Source organism: Ochotona curzoniae, unplaced genomic scaffold (assembly GCF_017591425.1).
Source record: "Ochotona curzoniae isolate NIBS_2020 unplaced genomic scaffold, NIBS_Ocur_1.0 scaffold_4701, whole genome shotgun sequence".
Taxonomy (NCBI): domain Eukaryota; kingdom Metazoa; phylum Chordata; class Mammalia; order Lagomorpha; family Ochotonidae; genus Ochotona; species Ochotona curzoniae.
Genome location: NW_024467122.1, coordinates 40,985,463 through 41,010,152, shown reverse-complemented (window position 1 = coordinate 41,010,152; position 24,690 = coordinate 40,985,463). Strand labels below are relative to the sequence as shown.

At 43.1% G+C, this 24,690-nt stretch overlaps 2 gene segments (V, D, J or C); both read left to right on the top strand.

Moving 5' to 3' along the window:
* The first annotated feature begins 986 nt into the window (after positions 1–986).
* LOC121148490 lies at positions 987–19,286 on the top strand. The segment is given in 2 exon segments: positions 987–1,150; positions 18,345–19,286. Coding segments are annotated over 2 exon segments (423 nt in total).
* A 3,002-nt stretch (positions 19,287–22,288) lies between these two features.
* LOC121148504 lies at positions 22,289–24,072 on the top strand. The segment is given in 2 exon segments: positions 22,289–23,134; positions 23,297–24,072. Coding segments are annotated over 2 exon segments (426 nt in total).
* The last annotated feature ends 618 nt before the right edge of the window (positions 24,073–24,690 follow it).

The window sequence follows — 24,690 nt, the reverse complement described above, 5'->3', positions numbered from 1 at the left end:
GACTTCTCATTACAACCTACAAGGTTTATCCTTCCCTTTGGTTGCACCAATACAATTTACACATGAAAACCTATCGCCTCTCTAATCTGTTTCTCTACAAAGTAGTCATTTTTAGTAAGGAAATATTCCTCCTTTGATACATGGCATCATTTCCTGGGAGTGGCAAGGTCAGGGCAAGGCCAGAGTTGAAGGAACAGAGACTGCAGTGTGCATATCTGACATATTTAGCAAGGTTGTTTCTTTCATTGCAACCTCTGTGATTACAAATCATCTAAAGAAAGATTTTCTCTGCTAGACTGAATCAAGATGATTTGTCTCTGCTACACAGAATCAAGATGGTGGATTTGTCTGAGGAAATCTGTGTCCAGTTTAAATAGTAGGAGTGTTAAGAGCTGGAAGGATTTTGATTTCCAATTGGTTTGCGGATCAAGCATTTTTGTGGTCATATACACTAATCCTGTAGCTGAGTAAACACTGCTAACCAAGAACCTCAGATTCATTTCAGTTGTTTCAATTGTGTGCTGAGAAGATGAACAAATTTGAATCCTGCATTTTCAATGCATTTGCTCTCTGCCAAAATGCATTTCTGACTGGAGACACATTTGGATCTTGTTTTTTATTTCATTCATTGGTGCTTTGTATGTTCTCAAAAAGATGCCTACTGGGATGAAAGAGGACCTTGCAAGGTGGTTTAGTATTGGGGATCTGACCACAAGAGGGCAGCCTATCTCTGCTGATGCATAATAGAGAACAGGTTTTTAAAAAATTTGTTTAAAAATTTTCTCATAAAAAATAGATTTATTTATTTATTTTATTATTTTATAATACAATTTCATAGGTTCTGGAATTTCCCTTCACCTTCCCTTCATTCCCAACGTTCCCTCCTCCCCCACTGACTTCCCCTGAATCGTTAAAATAGCACAGTCCTTCACAGTCAGAACAGGCTCTCTTTGGTAGACTTGTGTAAGAGCAGGCTAAAAATAGGAACAGGTGCCTGTGTAGGCAGTTTCAGAATCTTCTGTGCTCGGGAGGAAAGAAGCTAAGCCATAAGAGACGTAGCTTGCCTGGGTGATGGTTCAGGTTCTGATGGATAGGACCATGGGGACACCTTCTGGACCTTTCTTCCTGTTCCTGTGGCTGCAGTTGCACTGTGAGTTGGGAGCTTTGAGAAACAAGAGGTTTAATAAATGTTCATTAGAAGACTGAGGAGGAGGCTGGCATTTTTCAGGTTGCCTGAAATTATTATGGAAAATATTTAGGGAGGAATGATGACATGACGATCATAGACTTGTCTGACTTCTTTTGCACAGGGATGAGCAGAGGAGAGAAAGTGGAGCAGAGTCCTACTTTCCTGAGTGTCCAGGAGGGAGACGACTGTGTCATCAACTGCACGTACACAGACAGTACCTCCAACACCTTACACTGGTATAAGCAAGAACCTGGAGCAGGTCTCAGGTTGCTTATAAATATTATTTCTACTCAGGACAAGAAAGAAGACCAAAGGTTCACTGTGCTGATGAAGAAGAAGGAGAAACACGTCTCCTTGCACATCTCAGCTGCCCATCCTGCCGACTCAGCCACCTACTTCTGTGCAGCAAGTGCACAGTGCTCCCCCTGCACCTGCAGCCTGTACCCAAACCTGCAACAGGACTCCTGCAGTCATTTGGGGGAGTGAACCAACGTGTGTAACATCTGTCTCTCTATCTATGCCTCCTCCTGCCCCCTTTTAAAAAGATTATTTATTTGAAAGACAGAGTGACAAAGATTGATAGGAATCGGTGGATTCTTCAAAGACCTCATCGTGCTTGGAGTGGCAAGATTGGCAGCGATTCATAACTGGTGAACTATCAAAACCACTTGAGCAAGAACTTTGGAGCATACCCTACAACCGGGACCTGAGGAGGGTGGGAAATTGGGTGGGCCTTCTCCCTTAATACCCCCCTTTAAACATGAAGGAAACAATATGGAAATAATAGTCTTACCCACTTTCCTATAGCCCTTGAACCTTTTTGCCCCAATTAACTATGTAAAGATTGTCAAAAATATAATTTAAAAAAAGATAAAAAAAAAAAAGAAAAACAAAGATTGATAGGAGACGAAGAGAGGAAGGGGAGGGACAGGCAGACAGGTAGGTCATTTATTCAGTGGTTCATTACCGAAATGGTGATAAGAGTTAGAGCTTGATCAGGTTGTTGCTAGGATCTAGCAATTCCATCCTGGTCTCCCAAATAGGTAGCAGCAGTCCAAAGACTTGGGCCATCTTTTCTGCCTTCCCAGGCACATTAGCAGAAGCTGGATTGGAAGTAGAGTGGTTGGGACTTGAGCTGGTTTTCTTTTCTTTTTAAAATTTTATTTTATCTTTTGCTTATGTAACTATGTTGACACTCAAACACAAACATTGCAGAACAGAACACTTTACGTTATGCACAAGTCGCAACAAAACTTTCCATGGGCACCCTACTAGGAAACAAACTCTCTAAGGAGCAGGAATATGTAAAAAAAAAAAAAAAGCATTGAGCTAGTTTTCTGATATGGGATACTAACAGAGTAAGTGGTAGCTTCAATTGCTATGCTACAATCCCAAGCCCTTTGATAAATAGAAATCAACAAAAAAGAATAAATGGGAACGTTTTCAATGGACTCTGAATATCTGCTGTTTTTTGATATTTGAGTCAGGATTTTTGGTATTTTGTTTTCAACATATGGACATTTAAAAGCATTTGAAAGAAATTCAATTTCTAAGTGATCCAGTACATGTTAGATCATCTTGAGTGAAGTCTTCCTGAGAATTAGTGGTCTTCAGTTAGTTTCAGAGCTCCAAGGGTAACCTTATTTTCAAAAATGAATTTTCTCCCTCCAAGGACATGTTGAGGTCAAGGTTAGTGAATTCATGAAAGATCTTTATCCTTTAGTAATATATGTATTGGCTTTTCTGATGATGAAATTATTAATGTAAGCTATGGGGAAAACAGTATGGGAGAACAGTTAAATATAAAGTAAAAAGTAAAAATGCTTTTAAATCCTGTTGTACGAATAAATCATGCCTGGATAAGCAAACAAATGCCTGCATATGCTGCTTACAAGAAACAGACTTCCACTGTGGATACACATAGTCTGAAAGCGAAAGGGTAGAAAAAGATATCCTGCAAATGAAAGTCAAACCAAACAGATGCAGTTACACATCCTGGCTGAAATAGGTCATTTGCAATATTTGGTGTTCCTTCTTTGTTAACTTTTATTAAAAATTAAGATTATATGATTGTTTTGAATTATTTCCACTTCATATTATATTCTAAATTGAGCATCTTGAATCTGCCGAGTCTTACAGATCTTGATTGTTCTAATTCACCATTTTATTTCTTCTGTCATCATCCTTCTATACTTGTAGTGATGGATAATATTTCTGAGCTCTGATATTATCCTCTTTATTATTTATTTGTTTAAAAGGCAGAGTTACAGAGAAAGAGATGGAGAGACGTAGATCTTTCTTTTGCTAACTCACTTGTTGAATAGCCGGCAATGGCTGGGACTGGGCCTGGCTGAAGACATGTCCAGGAATGTCTAGGAGTGAAACCAATGTCTGTGTCTCCCATGTGGGTACCAGGGCCTAAGGACTTGAGTTCTTTTCTGCTACTCTTCCATGAGCATTAGTAGGTGCTGTTCTGCTGATTCCAGCTTATTGCTAACAAACACCATGAAGGCAGCAGGTGACAATCGAGTAGCTGGATCCTTGAGATACCATCTATTTAGATGGATTATTGTAAGCACAACAAGCAACATGTGAGGATGTAGTGAAAAGAAAACTGTTGTACGCTCTAAGTGGGAATATACATTTACATGATTGTTGGGCCAGAGTTGAGCTGATTCAAAGTCAGGAAATCAACTCTTAAAACAGTACAGATAAGTCATTTCTAGAAACTAGAAATAGGAAGAGGACAGGGAGAGAATTCAGTGGAAATTGGACCACAGGGAGCAAAGCACAGTGAGACAGGAATCAGTGTTCCACAGTAGCAGGTGGAGGTGGTGAGAGTTCACCACAATGTAACACATACTTCATGAAGAGCCATGAGAGACAGCACGATGGCTTCAAACAGAATGAAATGAGATAGCAACATAAAGTCCTCTTTTCTTTGGTACTTGCTGTACACATGTGTCAAACTATCAAAGCGTCTCACAAAAATATAGACATTTATGGTTGTCAAATTTCTTTTTGGTTCTGTATAAAAGGCAAAATTGAAAAGAGAAATGGAGAGGCAGAGAGGGAGAAAAAGATATTCTGTTCACTTGTTCCCTCTCCAAATGGTTACAATGGTCCAAGCCAGGCTGAAGCCAGGAGCCAGAAGCTTCATCTGGGTTTCTCATGTGCATGTCAGGGCCCAAGTACGTGGGTCATCTGCTGCTTTCCCAGCTTTATTAGCAGGGAGCTGGATCAGAAGTGGGGTAGCCAGGACTTGAACTGGTGTTCATATGATATGCAGTGTTTCAGGTGACAGCTTGCCAATGCTGGCCCCCATGAAAAATGCTACAAACGAAATTTCAAAGTAAGTACAGGAACCACGCAGCAGGGATAGAGCAGGGTGAGTGATTTGCTAGTCATCTTCCATAGGGAATGAGTCAGAGAGTCACTTTATGTGTTTTTATACATGAACTCATTTTATTTTCTAAAGGTGTACAGAGAGAAATAAGAAAGAGAGAGAGAGAGGGAGACAGACAGAGAGAGAGAGAGAGAGAGAGAGAAATGAGTGAGAGTGTACTCTTCCAACCCCTGTTCCACTTTCCAAATGCCTGTAACCTCCAGGGCTGGGCCAGCTGCAGCCAGGACCCAGGAACTCTGATCGTTCCACGTGGGTTTCAAGTGCCTGGGTCATCATCTAAGCCAAACCATGCCCATCACACACTTGGCCCTCAAGCACACCAGCAAGAACTACAGCCTAGTTGGAATGAGCCCCAATAGCCCCCATCAGGCGCGTCCTCAGCTCCAGTTCCTGTGCATGCCTGTATGTGCAGCAGACTGGTCCAGAATGTCCTGCATCCTGTTCGGTTCTGACACACACCAAGGAGGGCTGCAGCCTAGCTCAGCTTGTCTAATCCCACTAACCAGAGCACACTTCTTCCCACGGAGTTACAGCCTGTGCAGCCAGACCTGCCTGCGGCTCTTGTTCTCATGGTTATCAATGGGAGTTGCAACCCATTAGCACAGTTTCCCCATAAGGCCCGCTCCCAGCATGAACTTTGATATTAATAAACAAAGCACCTAGTGGAAGCTTACACGGCAGCATTCTATAGCTTGTGTTTCTGAGCATTTCTGCTCCTTTCTGTCAATTCATGCCAATAAGTAGAGCACAATTATAGAAGAAAGGATTCCAGAGGATTTCAGAGCATACATAAACTTCTCATCACAATCTATAGGATAAAGCCTTCCCTTTGGTTTACATTAATGCAAAGAACTGAGTGATATTATCCCCCGGTTTAATCATGTAGTCTAATTTAGCCGTTTGTACTAAAATAACATTTCTACTTAGCTCCATGGCACTGTATATTTCCTGGAATGACAAGAATAGAACAAGGCCAGGCTTGGAGGAGCAGAGCTTGCAGTCATGCATTTAGCAAAGTTTTCTCTCACCTATAGAAAGAGATCTTTCTCCATTAGAGCTGAATCTAAGCAGTTGATTTGGCTGAGGGTCTCAGTGGCCATTTCACAGAGTGCGAGAGGTAGAGGCGGAAGAATTTTGTGGACTCTAGAGAGTACTTTTCCCCCCTCGTGGAGTAAACTGATTCTGTTGCTTTAGTGAACACTGAATACCAGTTATCTCAAGTTCATTTAAAATACCTCAGTAATAGGCTGAGACGATGAGCTGTCATCCTGAGCCCTACATTCTCATGATATACTTTTTGCTAATCAGCTTCATTTCTGAGTGGTGACACACGTGAAACTTGCTTCATGACATTGATGATTTGCATCATTTCCCATAGATACCCACCCGGTGTTAAGAGGATCTGGTTAGCAGTTGGGGGATCTGACCACAAGAGGGCAGTGTGTCTCTCCTGAGGCATAACAGGCCAGGTCGCTTTCCTTAGCCTTGGTAAGGACAGGCTGAAGATGCAAGCGGATGCCTGTGCTGTCACAGATCTGTGCTTTGGAGCAGAGGAAGACAAGTCATTGTAGACTTAGCTCGCCTGTCTACAGACTGCAGGTGCTGATAGCCAGAACCATGAGGATGCTTACTGGAAATTTTATCGTGGTCCTGTGGCTGCCTCTGCACTGTGAGTTGGGAACAAGGGGTGAACAGGAGGCTTAGTAAGCGACCATCAGAAGTCTGAGAAAGGAGACTGGCCTCTACCAGACTGCCAAGTGTTAGTTTGAGAAATCGGGGTTCTCTCCGAGGATGTAGGTCTGATGATTTTCTTGATTTCTCCTTTTGCACAGGTGTGAGTGGAGCAGAGCAGATGAAGCAGAGCCCTGCTTTCCTGAGTGTCCAGGAGGGAGACGACTGTGTCATCAACTGCACGTACACAGACAGTGCCACCACCTACTTCTATTGGTATAAGCAAGAACCCGGAGAAGGCCTCCAGTTGCTTATAAACATTCTCTCAAGTATGGACAAGAAAGAAGACCAAAGGGTCACCGTGCTCATGAAGAAGAAGGAGAAGCAGGTCTCCCTGCACATCTCAGCTGCCCATGTTGCTGACTCAGCCACCTACTTCTGTGCAGCAAGTGCACAGTGCTCCCCCTGCACCTGCAGCCTGTACCCAAACCTGCACGAGGGCTGAAGACATACTTGTTTCTGTCCTTTGAGTGAAGGATTGACCTGTCGCTGTTGAAACGTTTATATGTGTAGCGTAGGTGATATCACAAAAAGCGGCGCTGCTCAACTTCTGACAGAAATTCAATAGCTGCCACAAGAGCGCCTACCACGACCAGTTGAATTATATTGTAATGACTGAGCTTCAAAGCCACCCAGTGAATTTGAGAATGTTTTGAGTGAGTTTATGAAGAGTTATTGATCTCCACTTGAACCACACCACCAGGATTGACTTACCGGTGATATTTCTACACCCTGATGTCAAAGTCAGAGAATTCTGTTCTTGGTGAAAGGAGTTATATCTTTTTTTTAAAACATAGGATGCATTGGTCATGTCTGATGATAAAATTATTCAGTGTGGGGTGTGGGAAATACAGTAAATGGAAGGTACACAATTAGGTAGTCTTGGGTCTGGTGCAATGGCTTGATTGGATAATCATTCCCTGTCTAGTGCAGGGATCTTACATGGGAGCAGGTTTGTGTCCTGGATGCTCTACTTACCATCCAGCTTGTTTTTTTGTGGCCTGGGAAAGCAGCAGCATATGTACCCGTATGAAAGATGAAGAAGAAGCTCCTGGCTTCATTTTGGATCAGCTCTGGTCATTGTGGTCACCTGTGGAGTGAACTAGCGGATAGAGTACCTTTCTCTCAGTTTCTCCTCTGTATAAATTGGCCTTTTAACAAAAATAAATAAATCTTTTTTTTTTCCTCAAAGAAGGTTAGGATGTCTTATATTCTTGCTATATAACAATACCATGGCAAACAGTTGACTTTCCTTCTTTATTAAGCTTTATTAAAATGAAGGAAACACAAACCTACATTTTGACTTATTTCCAACTAATTTATACACCGATCCAGACATATCACAGTTTGCTGAATATTGTATAACCTTAGTGTACTAACTCATGAGTCACCATTCTATTTCTTCTGCATTCATCTCGTATTGGTGGAGACAGTATTCTCTGGTCTCAGATGTTTCCTTTTCCTGAGTTTTTCAATGTGTAGGCAATTCCCAATATTCTCCCGCTTCAGATGCATTTCATTCCTCAGTCACCTGCTCTCTCCTCAGTTCTCCTTCCTTCCTTGAGGTGTTATCAATTTCATAGGTCACCACACTTTCCCATTTTATTCCAGGGTCACTTGTGAGTTTAAAACCTGAGAGAGATTCTCTGATGTGTGTGCAGTGAGGTCAGAGTTGGTCTAGAGACATTTGTGAAGCCAGGGGTCAGGGTGCGTGTTGTTGCAGGAATGCTGCGTTCTGTGCCGCGAGTCCAGCCTGGGCACTTCCGGACAGGCTCTGTGACTGCCCAGTTCTGAGCCTCAGTTGTTCTTGGACTTCCATCTCTTTGCATCACCATGTCACATCTACAGCACATTGTGGCCTAGGCTCACTGGTTTGGCTCCTGAAGAATGACATCTATTTGGGACTGGCATTGTTGTGTAGCAGGCAAAATCATGCCTGAAACACCAGCTTCCATTTTGGCATTGCTTGCTCCACTTCTGATTCAGCTCCCTGCAAGTGGCCTGGAAGAAAGCAGTGGAGGATGGCCCAAGTGTTGGGCTCCTGCCACCCATGTGGGAGACCCAGATGAAGCTCTGGGCGCTTGACTGTGGCCTGTCCCAGAAGGGGCTGTTCTGGCCATCTGGGGAGTGAGTCTAAGGATGGAGGATTTTCTGTCTCTCTCCTCCTTCCTATAACTCTGATTTAGAAGTTGATATATATATATATATATTTTTAATGAATGACACACATGGTTTTAGATGTTCCTTTCAAAGTATGCAAACAAATCATATTTTGCCTCTAAGATAAAGTAATTTATAGAATAACAGTTTTCAACTTTCTTAAATGTCTTAGATTTATTGATGATAAGCCAACTTTCATTTTCTCTGTTTTGTGATTTTTTTTCTGTTTTTTTTTTTTAAAGATTTATTTTTATTATTTTTTTTATTGGAAAGGCAGATATACAGAGAGGAGAGACAGAGAGGAAGATCTTCCGTCCGATGATTCACTCCCCAAGTGAGCGCACCGGGCTGATACCAAGCCGATCCGAAGCCAGGAGCCTCTTCTGAGTCTCCCACGTGGGTGCAGGGTCCCAAAGCTTTGGGCCGTCCTGGACTGCTTTCCCAGGCCACAGGCAGGGAGATGGAAGGGAAGCGGGGCTGCCGGGATTAGAACCAGCGCCCATATGGGATCCCGGGTGTGCAAGGCGAGGACTTAACCACTTGCGCCACCGCGCCGGGCCCGATTTTTTCTGTTTTTAAAGCCAAATGGAATTAAGAAATTTATGTAGTCCTGGTATCTTATGTGTGTTAAGCCTCAAAATATTTGTTGTTTTGTGTCAGTCTTCTTATTTCACTTTGTATACCAGTTTCAGCATGTCCATGCTTTGTCATGCATTAAAATTTTCTTCTTTCTTTTTAAATTTCATTTTTATTGGAAAGTCAGATATACAGAGAGCAGGAGAGACAGAGAAGAAAAGCTTCTGTATGATGATTCACTCCTTAAGTGGTTGCAGGGCTAGAATTGTGCCAATCCTAAGCCAGGAACCAGAAACCTATCCAGGTCTCCCAGGCAGGTGCAGGATCCCAAGGTTTGGACCATCCTTGAATTCTTTCCCAGGGCACAAGTAGAGAGCTGGTTGGGAAGCAGGGCTGCTGGGAGTAGAACTGGCACACATATGGAATCCTGGCAAGTGCAAGATGAGGACTTTAGCCATTAGGCTACTTCACTGGGCCTCCAAAATTTTTTCTTGTAGGGACATATTAAATTACGTTGCATGAATACCCAACATTTGTTCATGCGTTCTTCAGTAGCTGGAAGGTCTGGGTTGTCTGCATTGTGATATGACTACTTTGAGTTGTGATCGAGATTGTGAAATAAATATGTAAATCCAGCAGACTGAACCTATATAAAATCAGCCTTAAGAGTTGCTATAGAGATTAACAAAGATGTTTTTTTCTAAAAGTACAAAATTCTTTTAGTCATGAGGAAGAAGTTCAAGTGGTGTTTTAGACAAGCTGGCGACCACAGTGAATAACAGTTTGCTGTATGATTAACAATGTTTCAGAGAATTCTTCTTTTCCCTAAGATCAATGATGACCATGTAAAGCAATGTGTGTGTTCACTGACTCCCTTTAGCCATTTCACAATGCGCATGTATTTTGAAGCACCATTTTGCAGAGTATAAAAAGATAAGACCATTTTCAATGTTCAAAATATATTAAGGATCGGGATGCCTTAAAATTAATAGTTACATTTAAGGTTTTGGAGAGCCAGAGCTATGTAGGGTTAGAGTCTTGAGTATTAGGGGTATGACATGAGCGGGCCCTCGTTCTCATCCACGAATTGTCCCCTGTTGTCTTGCAGACACGAGTGCGCTGTGGTCACTGCTGTCAGAGTGTCTCACTCCTGGCTGCCCACGCAGTTCATGCCTCTCCCTGACCATTAGACAAGAATGTAGTCTATGGGCCTGGTGCTGTAGCCTCGTGACTAAAGCCTTTGTCTTGCATGCACTGGGATCCCAAATGGGCTCCATTTTCTATCCTGGCTGCTCTGGTTCCCTTCCAGTTCACTGCTTTTGTACTGGGCAAGCAGGAAAGGATGGCCCAAAGGCAGGGACCTGCAGCTGCATGGGAGAGCCATGAGGAAGCACCTGTCTCCTGTCTTCATTTCAGCTCAGCTCTTGCCTTTGCATCCACGTGGGGAGTTAACGTGTGGGTGGAAGATCTTTCTGTCTGTCTCTCCTTCTCCCTGTAAATCTGTAATTTTCCCTGTAAATCTTTCCAAATAAATTAAAAAGTATGTATTTTTTTAAAAAAAGATTTATTTATTTTTTTGAAAGTCAGATATACAGAACGGAAAAGAGAGAGGAAGATCTTCCGTCTGATGATTCACTCCCCAATGACCGCTACGGTTAATGCTATGCCGATCTGAAGCCAGGATGCAGGAGGCTCTTCCGGGTATCCCATGCAGGTGCAGGGTCCCAAAGTTTTGGCCCGTCCTCGACTGCTATCCCAGGCCACAAGCAGGGAGCTGGATGGGAAGTGGGGCTGCTGGGATTAGAACCGGTGCCCATATGGGATCTCGTCACGTTCAACGTGAGGACTTTAGCCGCTAGGCCACTCCGCCGGGCCCAAAGTATGTATTTTTAAAAAGACATAATCTCTCTTATAGGAGATAATAGTGCTTGACTTTATGATATTACACCTGGATTTAGGGTAGATTTTTTCTTCACAATTCTTAATTGGACAGAGTAAATAAGATATAATTAAGATCATGGCTGTGAATGAACATGCCTTGTTTCAGATTCCACACTTCTTTTCAAAACCTCGGTTTTCCCATCTATGAAATGGGAATAAACAGTGCCCTTCAAGACTGCAGGCTGTGATGACTGTTCCCCTTTTGGTAAGTGGCCAGGGAGGCTAGCCCTGGGTTTTCTTCTTCAGCACCGAAGGAAAACGATGAGAACACTGGCTGAGTGAATCTCTAGCCTATTTTAACAGTAGCGGAGGTCTGAGTTAGGAGAATTGAGGTTTCAAGTACTTGGTGTAAAAAAATACCAGCATTTTCCTGACTTCAAATATGCAATCCTTTGGTGAAATAATCATGAAAAGAAAATTTAAAATCTCTGATTGATTTAAAATCTCCCAGTTGTTTCTTGAGAAGATGAAATGAAATTCTGAACCCTACATTTACATGAAGTTAGCTTTCTGTTAATCTGCCTCATTTCCCTGAAATTTACTTTGCTTGACATATTCATGTTGCCTCTTTCCTGCCTTCCCCTCTCCTCACATCCCCTGCCCTGCTTTTTCCCTCCTCTCTCCTCCTCCCTCCTCTTTCCATCCCTTCCTGTATTCTTTGGATTAAGTTTGTGAAGATGAAATCCGATTTGGACACGGAGTTGGGCAGCTCACATCTGGCCACTAGAGGGCAGAGCGTCTCTGCTGACGCACCCTTGTAGGACAGGCTGATTGCAGCTGATTGCTGTAGAAGGGGTAAGTCAGAGGCAGATGCCTTTGCAGTGTGTTAAGACATCCCCTCTGGGTCCTTTGGGGAAAGGAAGAAGCCACGGAGGATCGAAGTAGCTCTCCCGGCTGGAGACTGCAGGTCCCGAGAGGAGGAGCCATGAGGACAGCTGCAGGAGCATTCCTTGTGCTCATGTGGTTGCACTGTGAGTTGGGAGTTTTGGGAGAAGAGGGTGTTTACTACATCTTCGTTGGAAGTGTGAGTAGGATAGTGGCTTTTCCCAACTGCTTAGCTCTAGTTTGAGGAATCGGTATTTCCTCCAGGGAATGTGGGCCTGACGATTTTCCTGACTTCTGCCTTTGCACAGGTGTGAGTGGAGCAGAGCAGGTGGAGCAGAGTCCTGCTTTCCTGAGTGTCCAGGAGGGAGACGACTGTGTCATCAACTGCACGTACACAGACAGTGCCACCACCACCTTGTACTGGTATAAGCAAGAACCCGGAGAAGGTCTCCAGTTATTTATAACTATTTTCTCAAGTATGGACAAGAAAGAAAAGATAAGATTCACTGTGCTCCTGAACAAGAAGGAGAAGCAGGTCTCCTTGCACATCTCAGCTGCCCATGTTGCTGACTCAGCCACCTACTTCTGTGCAGCAGAAGCACAGTGCTCCCCCTGCACCTGCGGCCTGTACTCTAACCTGCAATGGGGCTGAGATAGGGTCATGTATTGTCGATTTCTGAGATGGGGATCTTCTGTGTTTTAAAAACCTATTGATGCTCCAAGATGTATTTCAAGTAATTCATCTTCCAAATGACCATAAGAGAGTTAGAATAGTTTGAAAGAAACTGTGTTGAAAGTTTGTGGTTTTAGTTAAATCATGTGGCCTGTGTTTTGACATTATGGTTGCCATGGAGATTTCTCACCTAACCGCCTTGGACAGCATGACATGAAGGGCTGAGTACCTGATGAAAGTTTTCCATCTTTTTAGAATATTGTTACTGTTTTCCTCTTCTTTTCAAGGATGTATTTGTTTTTATATGAAAGGTAGATTTATAAAGAGGATGAGAGACGAAGAGAGAGAGAGAGAGAGAGAGAGAGAGAGAGAGAGAGATGGGTGGAGGTAGAGGGAGAGAGATCTTTCATTTGCTAGTTCACTCCCAAGTGGCCGTAATGACTGGAGCTGAGCTAATCTGAAGCCAAGAGCTTTTCCTAAACCTCCCTGGTTGGTGCAGCATTCCAAGGCTTTTGGTTATCCTCTTGCCTTCCCAGGACATAAGCTCGAGTTAGATTGGTGGTAGAACAGCAGGGACATGATTGAGCACCCATACACACCTACAAACAGAAGATTTTCCTACTGAGCTACCATGCCCCTTATTGTCTCTCTGAGTATGAAGTTATTAACTGCGTGGCATGACAAATGTATCATTATAAGACATTTAGTTCAAACATCTTATAATCCTGTGACACAAACTACCCGTGGCTAATATTTGCTATTTTAAAAAAAATAATTTTGCACAGACTAATATTCTGATTCTCTCTTAATGTAATATCCTAACATTTGCTCAATCTCATAAAAACAAATTTTTATTGATTTTATGTCACTATTTTAATTCTCCTGTATTCATCCCCTTTTTTGAAAGACTATCTCCATGCAGATGTATTCATTTATGTAGATAGGTTTTGAACTGTGAGACATTCTACATTTTTCCTGTTCCAGAAAGAACTTATTTCATTAGTCCCACGTGCACTCTTCCTTTAGTTTTCCTTTCTTCTTGAAGTGTTGAATAATAATGGACCCGATAGGTCTTCCACTCTTCTCTTCACATAGGATATTTTCAACATGCAAGTTAGGTTTCTTTGAATTTGACGGTAGTGATTGATAAAGAAGTCTTCAGGTGTGTATAGAGAAGACAGGGTTGCTTTGGGGTTTGCAAAGGCAGAGGCCAGGAGTGTTGCATCCTCCATGTGGAGACCTCAGTCCTCCCAGGCAGGCTCTGTGTCTGTCAGGTTGTAGACCTCTGTAGTCCTCACATTTCCATCTCCTTGTATCATTGTGTGACTATAACAGAGAGAGTGCTTTGTGCCCGAGGATCACTGGCTTGGTTTCTTCATAATGGCAGTGACGGGGGCGTCACAGTGGCACATCAAGGTAGTCTTCCACCAGCAAGTGTCAGTATCCCATGTGGGTGCTGGTTTGAATCCTGGCTGCTCCACTTTCAATTCAGCTGCCTGCTTATGGACTGGGAAAGCAGCAGAAGATGGTAGATGCATCGACCACTGCACTCATGTGGCAGACCCGGATGAAGCTCCTAACTCTTGGCTTTGGATGGGCTCAACTCCGTTTGTTGAAACCATTTGGGATAGTGAACCAGCAGGTGGAAGATCTCTCTGTTTCTCTTGCTCTATCTATATTTGCCTTTTGAATAATATTTATTTAGTTTTATTTAAAACTCAAAAAGATCGTGACAATGATGGTATTTTGAATCTCCTCCATAACATGTAAATAAACTATTTTCCTTGTTGGACGCAAGTCTTACTAAAATGGAAAAAAGTCAACAGACGCTTACTCTCTTCAAAATCTTCAAGCAAACAGTTGATGTTAGGGTAAATATGTAGTCCATGTAATTTCTCTGCCTTTACTATGTGTAGGCACCAGGGAATTAAGAAATACACAAGATTTAGTCATCCCATGTGAGTGGAGTCACAGTAGGAAGCAAGGAGCTTCTCCAGGTCTCCCAGGCAGTTTCAGGATCCCAAGGCTTTGGGCCATCCTCAATTGCTTTCCCATGCCACAGATAGGGAGCTGGATGGGAAGTGGGCAGCTGGGATATGAACCAGTGCCTTATGGATTCTTGCAAGGTGAGGACTTTAGTCATTAAGATACTGTGCTGGGTCCTTGCTATTGAATCTTTAAGGGGAGTTAGAGACATGTGAGGTTAGATCCGAGGTTTTGGGACCATATTATGTGGCATGTGCTCCTAAGCTGTGCTCTGCTGCCCCTGTCAGAGACCTGGGTGCAAAAGCCATAGCTCTCCTGGAATTTTACTCTTTGTGTATATGTGGCTCATTCATCTCTATGAGATTTTGCACCAGAATATTATCTACAGTCTGGGAGAAAATTGTATTTAATGAATGATGTTAAATCTGGATTCCAGGCTAGGTTTTCAGGTGATTGTATCACATGGTAAAAAGTGATATTGGAGGCCGGTGTGGTCCTAGGAGGCGTGGTAGAAGTTCCTGGGTTCTGCCTGGCCCAAGGTTGGCCTCTGGAGCCATCTGGGGAGTGAATCAGCAGGTGCAAGTTGTCTCTCTCTCTCTTTCTCTCTCTCTCTCTCTCTCTCTCTATATATATATATATATATACACATCCTCAAAAAATGTAAATGAATTAAAAAGCCCACTGTGTCTGTGATGTGTACTGTAGGTCTGTATAGGCTTGAAATAATGAGCAAATGATAATATTTTCTTTTCTTTTGTCATATTGTCAGAACTGCCCAATTTAAAAATCTGATATTTGCTTTTCAATTTTTCTTGGCAGCCATAATGAGGCTGTGTGATACATGTGTGTTGGTAAATTTGAGGATTATAATGATTGTTTGGAGGAGAATTTGACAGTGTTTTTAAAATGATTATTTATTTGGAAAGTTGGAATGAGGGAGAGAGAGACGAGAGAGATGAGAGAATGCAAGAGGGAGAGTGATTCCATCCCCCAGCGTCCTCTAGTTCACTCTCCAGATGGCTGCAAGGCGTGCAGAGCCAGACTGAAGCCAGGAGCCAGTAGCTTCATCTGTGCTTCCCACATGGATGGCAGGTGCCACCTTGTGCTGCCTCCCCGGATACATTAGCAGAGAGCTGGATCAGAAGTGGAATAGTGTGGACAGGAGCCGGTGCCTATAATTGGTGCCACATGGTAGCCTCCATGTGCTAGGTTTTACACAGCAAAACTAAATCTAGAAATCTGAAAGACTAGAGTCTCCCTAATATGAGGGGAGATGGTGATAACACTCTTAAATTCATTCCACCCTGAGTTACTGCAACAGATGAATCTCTTTACAAGTGTATGTGCATATGTGTGTGTGCTTGGCTGTCTATGTCTCAGTTTCCAAGCCTTATGGGACCAGGGGGAATGGGAGGAAAAGGAGAAGGTGAGTGAATGAACCTGGGTTGCTATGTGATGGCCACTGGGACGATTGCCAGGTGATTTCACAGAGTACCTCATTTGAATTCCAAATGCTTTTTCTAAGTACGGTAGTGTTTGAGTTTGGCTGCAACCAATGAAACTAATTCTGGATAATTTACTACAAAGTACCCAGATTAATAGTATGTTTTAGAGTTGGCTACCTATAATGACTAAATGATGTTGGATTAATCGACTTCTTACGCTATTAAAACAAACACATTTGAAAATGCCACTTGAAGACTCTGGAGAGTCACTAGAAAGAAGCATACATTGGGCGGATGTGGCACAAGGACAGAAACATGCTGGGTCAGGTGTGCAGGTCAGTGCAGGGCACAGGGGAAGTGAAGCACACGTAGGGAGTAGGTGACATACTGGGCTGAAGAGTCAGTGTTTGGAGTTTGGTGTTTCCAGAGTAGTTGGACTAGAGAAGGCATCATGAAAAAGGGGTTCACAGGGGGAGCAGTCTTGAAGTCTTTAGATACCACCCTATTATCTATTCCTGAAATTATAGATCAGCATGAGACTCTGAGAAAGCAAGTGGAGAACAACAATTAGAAGGCTGAGAAAGAAGACACAGTTTAGCAACTCCCTTCAACCTGATGACGTTTGGATTCAAGTTCTGCCCAATGAAGCAGGTTTGATGAAGAACTTGGGCTTTCTAATGAACTGTGAGAGGTGCCGCGCCTTGAGGGGAAGCCACCACTTGGGATGCCTGTAGCCCATATTGGTGTGCTGGATTTGCAGCCTACTCCAGCCTCCTGCTGATGTGAGGACTCACGTGACACTTCCAGGGCTCTGCTTCCTGCAACTGATGTGGAAGATCTGAACTGAGCTGTGAGCTTCCGATTTTAGCTTGGCTCAGCCATGGCTGTTGCTGGCATTTGGGGAGTGAGTAAGGAGATGGAAGAACTCTGTCTCTGATTTCTTTCTGCCATGAAGATCTTAGCTATTGAAACAACTGGGACATGGCTTGGAGAGAAATTTTAATGAGTGAAGGATGTTATCATAAGTCCTTAAGCCAAACAATGATTGGGAACAAAATCTAGGAAAAAGTTTAAGTCTGGACTCTGAGTTAGCAGTGGCAAAATAGAAAACAAAGCAAAACAAAGTAAATAACCCACCTCTCTTCTGCCGAACCAGAAAGGGGTGTATGACAGATTATTCTGTAGTCGTGTTTGAGGGCACTCGCTTTGCTATTATGAAATACAAACATATCTGAACAGGTGTACTTGTTTACATTATATCTACCTGTAGACTGATGTTTCCCCAAAGTCTGCAGATTTAAGTCAAAAGCTGGCAATAATTCACCCACACACAGAGAATCCAGGTAACCCATTCTTCCAGGAGAAAAGATTTTATGGACACATCAGATTTCTCATCACATTCTGCAAGCTAATCTCCTTCGTTGGTTACGCTAATACTATAAACTCACCATAGTGCATCCTCCTCTTGTCTGCTTCATTCTGTAATTTATTATTATTATTTTTAAACTACAGGAGCATTCCACTACTGATCCCTGCCACGGCCAGTTGCAGGACGGGAAGAGGAGGAGCAAGCAGTGTCTGCAGCAGCTCCCTCTGACATACCTTGTGAAACTGTCTCTGTTACCAGTCTGTGTGCGTACACACAGACTGTGCAAAGTTTTCCTGTATTAGAGCTGAATCAAGGCGGTCAATATACAAAGTAGGTGTGGGTGAGGATTTAACATTTCTATTGCTTCATGGACACATTCGTAGCGTTTTCCTGATTTCAAATAGGCCAATCCTGTGGTTGAATGAATGTGGAAAACTTGTAATGTCAAATTAATTAAACATCTCTTTGTAGTGTGCAGTGACACAATGAAGTGGAATACTAAAACTTGATTGACAGTGTGCTCTATGCTGATATTAGTCATTTCTGAGGACACACTTAGAAGTTTCTGTATTTGATCTGATGCTGCGTTCGTTTAATGTGGAGAAGGCAGGCCTCATGATGAAATTTGTTTTGGCCCGAAGGTCGAGCAGTTGGTGTTTGACCACAAGAGGGCAGTGTTTCTGTGACTAAGCACTATGTCGGGCAGGCTCCAGGCTCAGCAGAGGCAAAAGGCTGCGCAGAAAGCTTCAGAAACCTAGTGTCTGAGGAAGGAGGAGCCTCACAGAATGGATGGGTATCCAGCCTGGGGCTCGAAAGTGAGGATGGGCAGAACCGTGAGGACGCTTGCTGGACATTTCCTCCTGTTCCTGTGGCTGCAGGTGCACTGTGAGTTGGGAGCATTGGGGGAAAGGGAGGCTGAGCAAATGTTAGTTAGAAATCTGAGGGGAGGGTGCCCTCTTACAGGTAGCCTGAAATTACTCTAAAAAATGCATTCTAGCGGGGGTGATGTTCTGACGATTGTGTCTGACTTCTCCTTTTTGCAGGTGTGAGTGGAGCAGAGCAGGTGGAGCAGAGCCCTGCTTTCCTGAGTGTCCGGGAGGGAGACGACTGTGTCATCAACTGCACGTACACAGACAGTGTCACCACCTACTTCTATTGGTATAAGCAAGAACCCGGAGAAGGCCTCCAGTTGCTTATAAACATTCTCTCAAGTATGGACAAGAAAGAAGACCAAAGGTTCACTGTGCTCATGAAGAAGAAGGAGAAGCAGGTCTCCTTGCACATCTCAGCTGCCCACGTTGCCGACTCAGCCACCTACTTCTGTGCAGCAAGTGCACAGTGCTCCCCCTGCACCTGCAGCCTGTACCCAAACCTGCACGAGGGCTGAAGACATACTTATTTCTGTCCTTTGAGTGAAGGATTGACCTGTGTTTGACTTTTATTTGTGTAGTTCAAAAAATGCCCTTCTTGAAAGTCAGCTTCAAAGCCACCCAGTGAATTTGAGAATGTTTTTGGTGAGCCTCTGAGCACAGTTTCTGATATCTAGTTGAAGTCTAAGACTGTAGGATTGACTTAGCGGTGATATTTCTACACCCTGATGTCAAAGTCAGAGAATTCTGTTCTTGGTGAAAGGATTTATATCTTTTTTTAAAACATAGGATGCATTGATCATGTCTGGTGATAAAATTATTCAGTGTGGGGTGTGGGAAATACAGTAAATGGAAGGTGCACAATTAGGTCGTCTTGGGTCTGGTGCAATGGCTTGATTGAATAATCATTCCTCTTCTAGCGCAAGGATCTTACATGGGAACTGGTTTGTGTCCTGGCTGCTCTACTTCCCATCCAGCTTGTTTTTTGTGGCCTGGGAAAGCAGTAAAGGATGGCAGAAGGCCTTGGGAATCATGACCCAAATGAAATGTGTAAGAAGCTCCTCGTTCCTAATTTCATTTGCATCAGCATGGCCATTGTGGCCACTTGTGGAGTGAGCTAGCAGATGGAAGACCTTTCTCTCAGTTTCTCCTTTGTATAAGTTGGCCTTTCAACAAAAATAAGTAAATCTTTTTTTTTCCTCAAAGAAAGTTAGGATGTCTTGTATTCCTGTTGTATGAAATAATATGGCTAACATTTGACTTTCCTTCTTTATTAAGCTTTATTAGGATGAAGATAACACAGACTTGCATTTAGAGGTCAAAATTTCAGTTAATTTATATACTGATCCAGGCATATCACAGTTTGCTGAATATTGTATAACCTTAGTTTACTAACTCATGAGTCACCATTCTATTTCTTCTGCATTCATCTCGTATTGGTGGAGACAGTATTCTCTGGTCTCAGATGTTTTCTTTTTCTGAGTTTTTTTTTTTTTAATGTGTAGGCAATTCCCAATATTCTCCCGCTTCAGATGCATTTCATTCCTCAGTCACCTGCTCTCTCCTCAGTTCTCCTTCCTTCCTTGAGGTGTTATCAATTTCATAGGTCACCACACTTTTCCATTTTATTCCAGGGACACTTGTGAGTTTAAAACCTGAGAGAGATTCTCTGATGTGTGTGCAGTGAGGTCAGAGTTGGTCTAGAGACATTTGTGAAGCCAGGGGTCAGGGTGCGTGTTGTTGCAGGAATGCTGCGTTCTGTGCCGCGAGTCCAGCTGGGGCACTTCCGGACAGGCTCTGTGACTGCCCAGTTCTGAGCCTCAGTTGTTCTTGGACTTCCATCTCTTTGCATCACCATGTCACATCTACAGCACATTGTGGCCTAGGCTCACTGGTTTGGCTCCTGAAGAATGACATCTATTTGGGACTGGCATTGTTGTGTTGCAGGCAAAATCACGCCTGAAACACCAGCTTCCATTTTGGCATTGCTTGCTCCACTTCTGATTCAGCTCCCTGCAAGTGGCCTGGAAGAAAGCAGTGGAGGATGGCCCAAGTGTTGGGCTCCTGCCACCCATGTGGGAGACCCAGATGAAGCTCTGGGCGCTTGACTGTGGCCTGTCCCAGATGGGGCTGTTCTGGCCATCTGGGGAGTGAGTCTAAGGATGGAGGATTTTCTGTCTCTCTCCTCCTTCCTGTAACTCTGATTTAGAAGTTGATATATATATACCTTAAGTTTTTCAATGAATGACACCCATGGTTTTAGATGTTCCTTTCAAATTATGCAAACAAACCATATTCTGATTCCAAGATAAAGTTATCTATAGAAATGACAGCTGTCAGCTTTCTTAAATGTCTTACAGAGATTTGTTGATGATTAAGCCAACTTTCATTTTCTCTGTTTTGTAATTTTTTTCTGTTTTTAAAGGCAAATGGAATTAAGAAATTTATGTAGTCCTGGTATCTTATGTGTGTTAAGCCTCAAAATATTTGTTGTTTTGTGTCAGTCTTCTTATTTCACTTTGTATACCAGTTTCAGCATGTCCATGCTTTGTCATGCATTAAAATTTTCTTCTTTCTTTTTAAATTTCATTTTTATTGGAAAGTCAGATATACAGAGAGCAGGAGAGACAGAGAAGAAAAGCTTCTGTATGATGATTCACTCCTTAAGTGGTTGCAGGGCTAGAATTGTGCCAATCCTAAGCCAGGAACCAGAAACCTATCCAGGTCTCCCATGCAGGTGCAGATCCCAAGGTTTGGACCATCCTGAATTCTTTCCCAGGGCACAAGCAGGGAGCTGGCTGGGAAGCAGGGCTGCTGGGAGTAGAACTGGCACACATATGGAATCCTGGCAAGTGCAAGATGAGGACTTTAGCCATTAGGCTACTTCACTGGGCCTCCAAAATTTTTTCTTTTAGGGACATATTAAATTATGTTGCATGAATACCCAACATTTGTTCATGTATTCTTCAATAGCTGGAAGGTCTGGGTTTTTCTGCATTGTGATATGACTACTTTGAGTTGTGATCGAGATTGTGAAATAAATACGTAAATCCAGCAGACTGAACCTATATAAAATCAGCCTTAAGAGTTGCTATAGAGATTAAGAAAGATGTTTTTTTCTAAAAGTACAAAATTCTTTTAGTCATGAGGAAGAAGTTCAAGTGGTGTTTTAGACAAGCTGGTGACCACAGTGAGTAACAGTTTGCTGTATGATTAACAATGTTTCAGAGAATTCTTCTTTTCCCTAAGATCAATGATGACCATGTAAAGCAATGTGTGTGTTTACTGACTCCCTTTAGCCATTTCACAATGCACATATATTTTGAAGCATCATTTTGCAGAGTATAAAAAGATAAGACCATTTTCAATGTTCAAAATATATTAAGGATCGAGATGCCTTAAAATTAATAGTTACATTTAAGGTTTTGGAGAGCCAGAGCTATGTAGGGTTAGAGTCTTGAGTATTAGGGGAATGACATGAGCGGGCCCTCGTTCTCATCCACGAATTGTCCCCTGTTGTCTTGCAGACACGAGTGCGCTGTGGTCACTGCTGTCAGAGTGTCTCACTCCTCTCCCTGTCTCATGCCTCTCCCTGACCATTAGACAAGAATGTAGTCTATGGGCCTGGTGCTGTAGCCTCGTGACTAAAGCCTTTGTCTTGCATGCACTGGGATCCCAAATGGGCTCCATTTTCTATCCTGGCTGCTCTGGTTCCCTTCCAGTTCACTGCTTTTGTACTGGGCAAGCAGGAAAGGATGGCCCAAAGACAGGGACCTGTAGCTGCATGGGAGAGCCATGAGGAAGCACCTGTCTCCTGTCTTCATTTCAGCTCAGCTCTTGCCTTTGCATCCACGTGGGGAGTTAACATGTGGATGGAAGATCTTTCTCTCTGTCTCTCCTTCTCCCTATAAATCTGACTTTCCAAATAAAAATTAAAAATATATTTAAAAAAATGTACTCTGTGTTATAGGAGAAAATTGTGCTTGACTTACGATATTATACCTGGATTTAGGGTCTGTTTTTTCACAATTCTTCATTGCACCAAGTAAATAAGATATAATTAAGATCATGGCTGTGAATGAACATGCCTTGTTTCAGATTCCACACTTCTTTTCAAAACCTCGGTTTTCCCATCTATGAAATGGGAATAAACAGTGCCCTTCAAGACTGCAGGCTGTGATGACTGTTCCCCTTTTGGTAAGTGGCCAGGGAGGCTAGCCCTGGGTTTTCTTCTTCAGCACCGAAGGAAAACGATGAGAACACTGGCTGAGTGAATCTCTAGCCTATTTTAACAGTAGCGGAGGTCTGAGTTAGGAGAATTGAGGTTTCAAGTACTTGGTGTAAAAAAATACCAGCATTTTCCTGACTTCAAATATGCAATCCTTTGGTGAAATAATCATGAAAAGAAAATTTAAAATCTCTGATTGATTTAAAATCTCCCAGTTGTTTCTTGAGAAGATGAAATGAAATTCTGAACCCTACATTTACATGAAGTTAGCTTTCTGTTAATCTGCCTCATTTCCCTGAAATTTACTTTGCTTGACATATTCATGTTGCCTCTTTCCTGCCTTCCCCTCTCCTCACATCCCCTGCCCTGCTTTTTCCCTCCTCTCTCCTCCTCCCTCCTCTTTCCATCCCTTCCCTGTAATCTTCGGATTAAGTTTGTGAAGATGAAATCCGATTTGGACACGGAGTTTGGCAGCTCACATCTGGCCACTAGAGGGCAGAGCGTCTCTGCTGACGCACCCTTGTAGGACAGGCTGATAGCAGCTGATTGCTGTAGAAGGGGTAAGTGAGAGGCAGATGCCTTTGCAGTGTGTTAAGACATCTCCTCTGGGTCCTTTGAGGAAAGGAAGAAGCCACGGAGGATCGAAGTAGCTCTCCCGGCTGGAGACTGCAGGTCCCGAGAGGAGGAGCCATGAGGACAGCTGCAGGAGCATTCCTTGTGCTCATGTGGTTGCACTGTGAGTTGGGAGTTTTGGGAGAAGAGGGTGTTTACTACATCTTCGTTGGAAGTGTGAGTAGGATAGTGGCTTTTCCCAACTGCTTAGCTCTAGTTTGAGGAATCGGTATTTCCTCCAGGGAATGTGGGCCTGACGATTTTCCTGACTTCTGCCTTTGCACAGGTGTGAGTGGAGCAGAGCAGATGAAGCAGAGTCCTGCTTTCCTGAGTGTCCAGGAGGGAGACGACTGTGTCATCAACTGCACGTACACAGACAGTACCACCACCACCTTGTACTGGTATAAGCAAGAACCCGGAGAAGGCCTCCAGTTGTTTATAACTATTTTCTCAAGTATGGACAAGAAAGAAGACAAAGGATTCACTGTGCTCCTGAACAAGAAGGAGAAGCAGGTCTCGCTGCACATCTCAGCTGCCCATGTTGCTGACTCAGCCACCTACTTCTGTGCAGCAAATGCACAGTGCTCCCCCTGCACCTGCAGCCTGTACTCAAACCTGCAATGGCTTAGAGACCTCCTTTTTTTTTTTGGTTTGATTTTGAGTTAGGGATTTTCTCCATATATGTTTTAGTATATGGAGATTCTAAACAAATACTTCAATATGGGTATCTCAAAATTGAACATTTGAGATGAATCTGGCTGGTTGTGAGGCCATCAGTCAATAAATAACATAGTGTGGTTCTGACAATGACTGCTTCACATGATGATGTAAATATCAGATAAATTGCATTATCATTACCATAAGCTATCTTCACTATACCATTCTAGCAATGTGAAGACTTTGCGATTTCTTTCTCACTATTTTGATATCTTCTATCCAATCTTTCTCTATTACCCCTTTACCCATCTCTCAAGCCTTAACAATTACTATTCTGAAAACAGATACAATATTTTTCTTTTATTTTATGTCAAGTTTTATTTATTTGAAAAGCATTACAGAGGGAAGAGGAAAGAGAGAGAGAGAATGACACTTTTCTCTTGCTTGTTCCTTCCCAAATGGCCACAACAGCTAGGGCTGGGCTAGGCTGAAGCCGGCAGCCAAGAGCTTTATTCTGATCTTCCCCATCGGTGAGGACCCCAATCACTTGGGGAATCTTCTTCTTTGGTTTCCCAGGTACATTAGCAGGGAGCTGCATCAGAAGAGGAGTAGCCAGGATTTGAACTGTTGCCCATATAAGAAGGCAGTGTTGCAGGCAGAAGCTCAACCCACTGTGCCACAAGTTGGCAGATTTATTTATTTATTTATTTGTAGTTGAAATTCAGATTCTACAGAGAGATGGAGAGACTGGGAGAAAGGTCTTTAAAATTTACATGTGTTAAATTTAATTATTGCAGGCAGAAACCAGGTGTTTTGAGAATAAGCTTCTTAGGAAGAGTGTTCCGCATGCCAGGCAGCAGCTGGCCGAATGCCGAAGCCCTCAGAGGTGTTGTTCTTTTTTTTTTTCAGAGGTGTTGTTCTTAAGATGCGTCGGAGGTCAGGAGGGAAAGTCAGCCCCTGCCAGAGCAGCACGGAGCCGGACCAGCACCAGGTGGCTGAGATGGAGGCTGTAAGGGAGGAGGC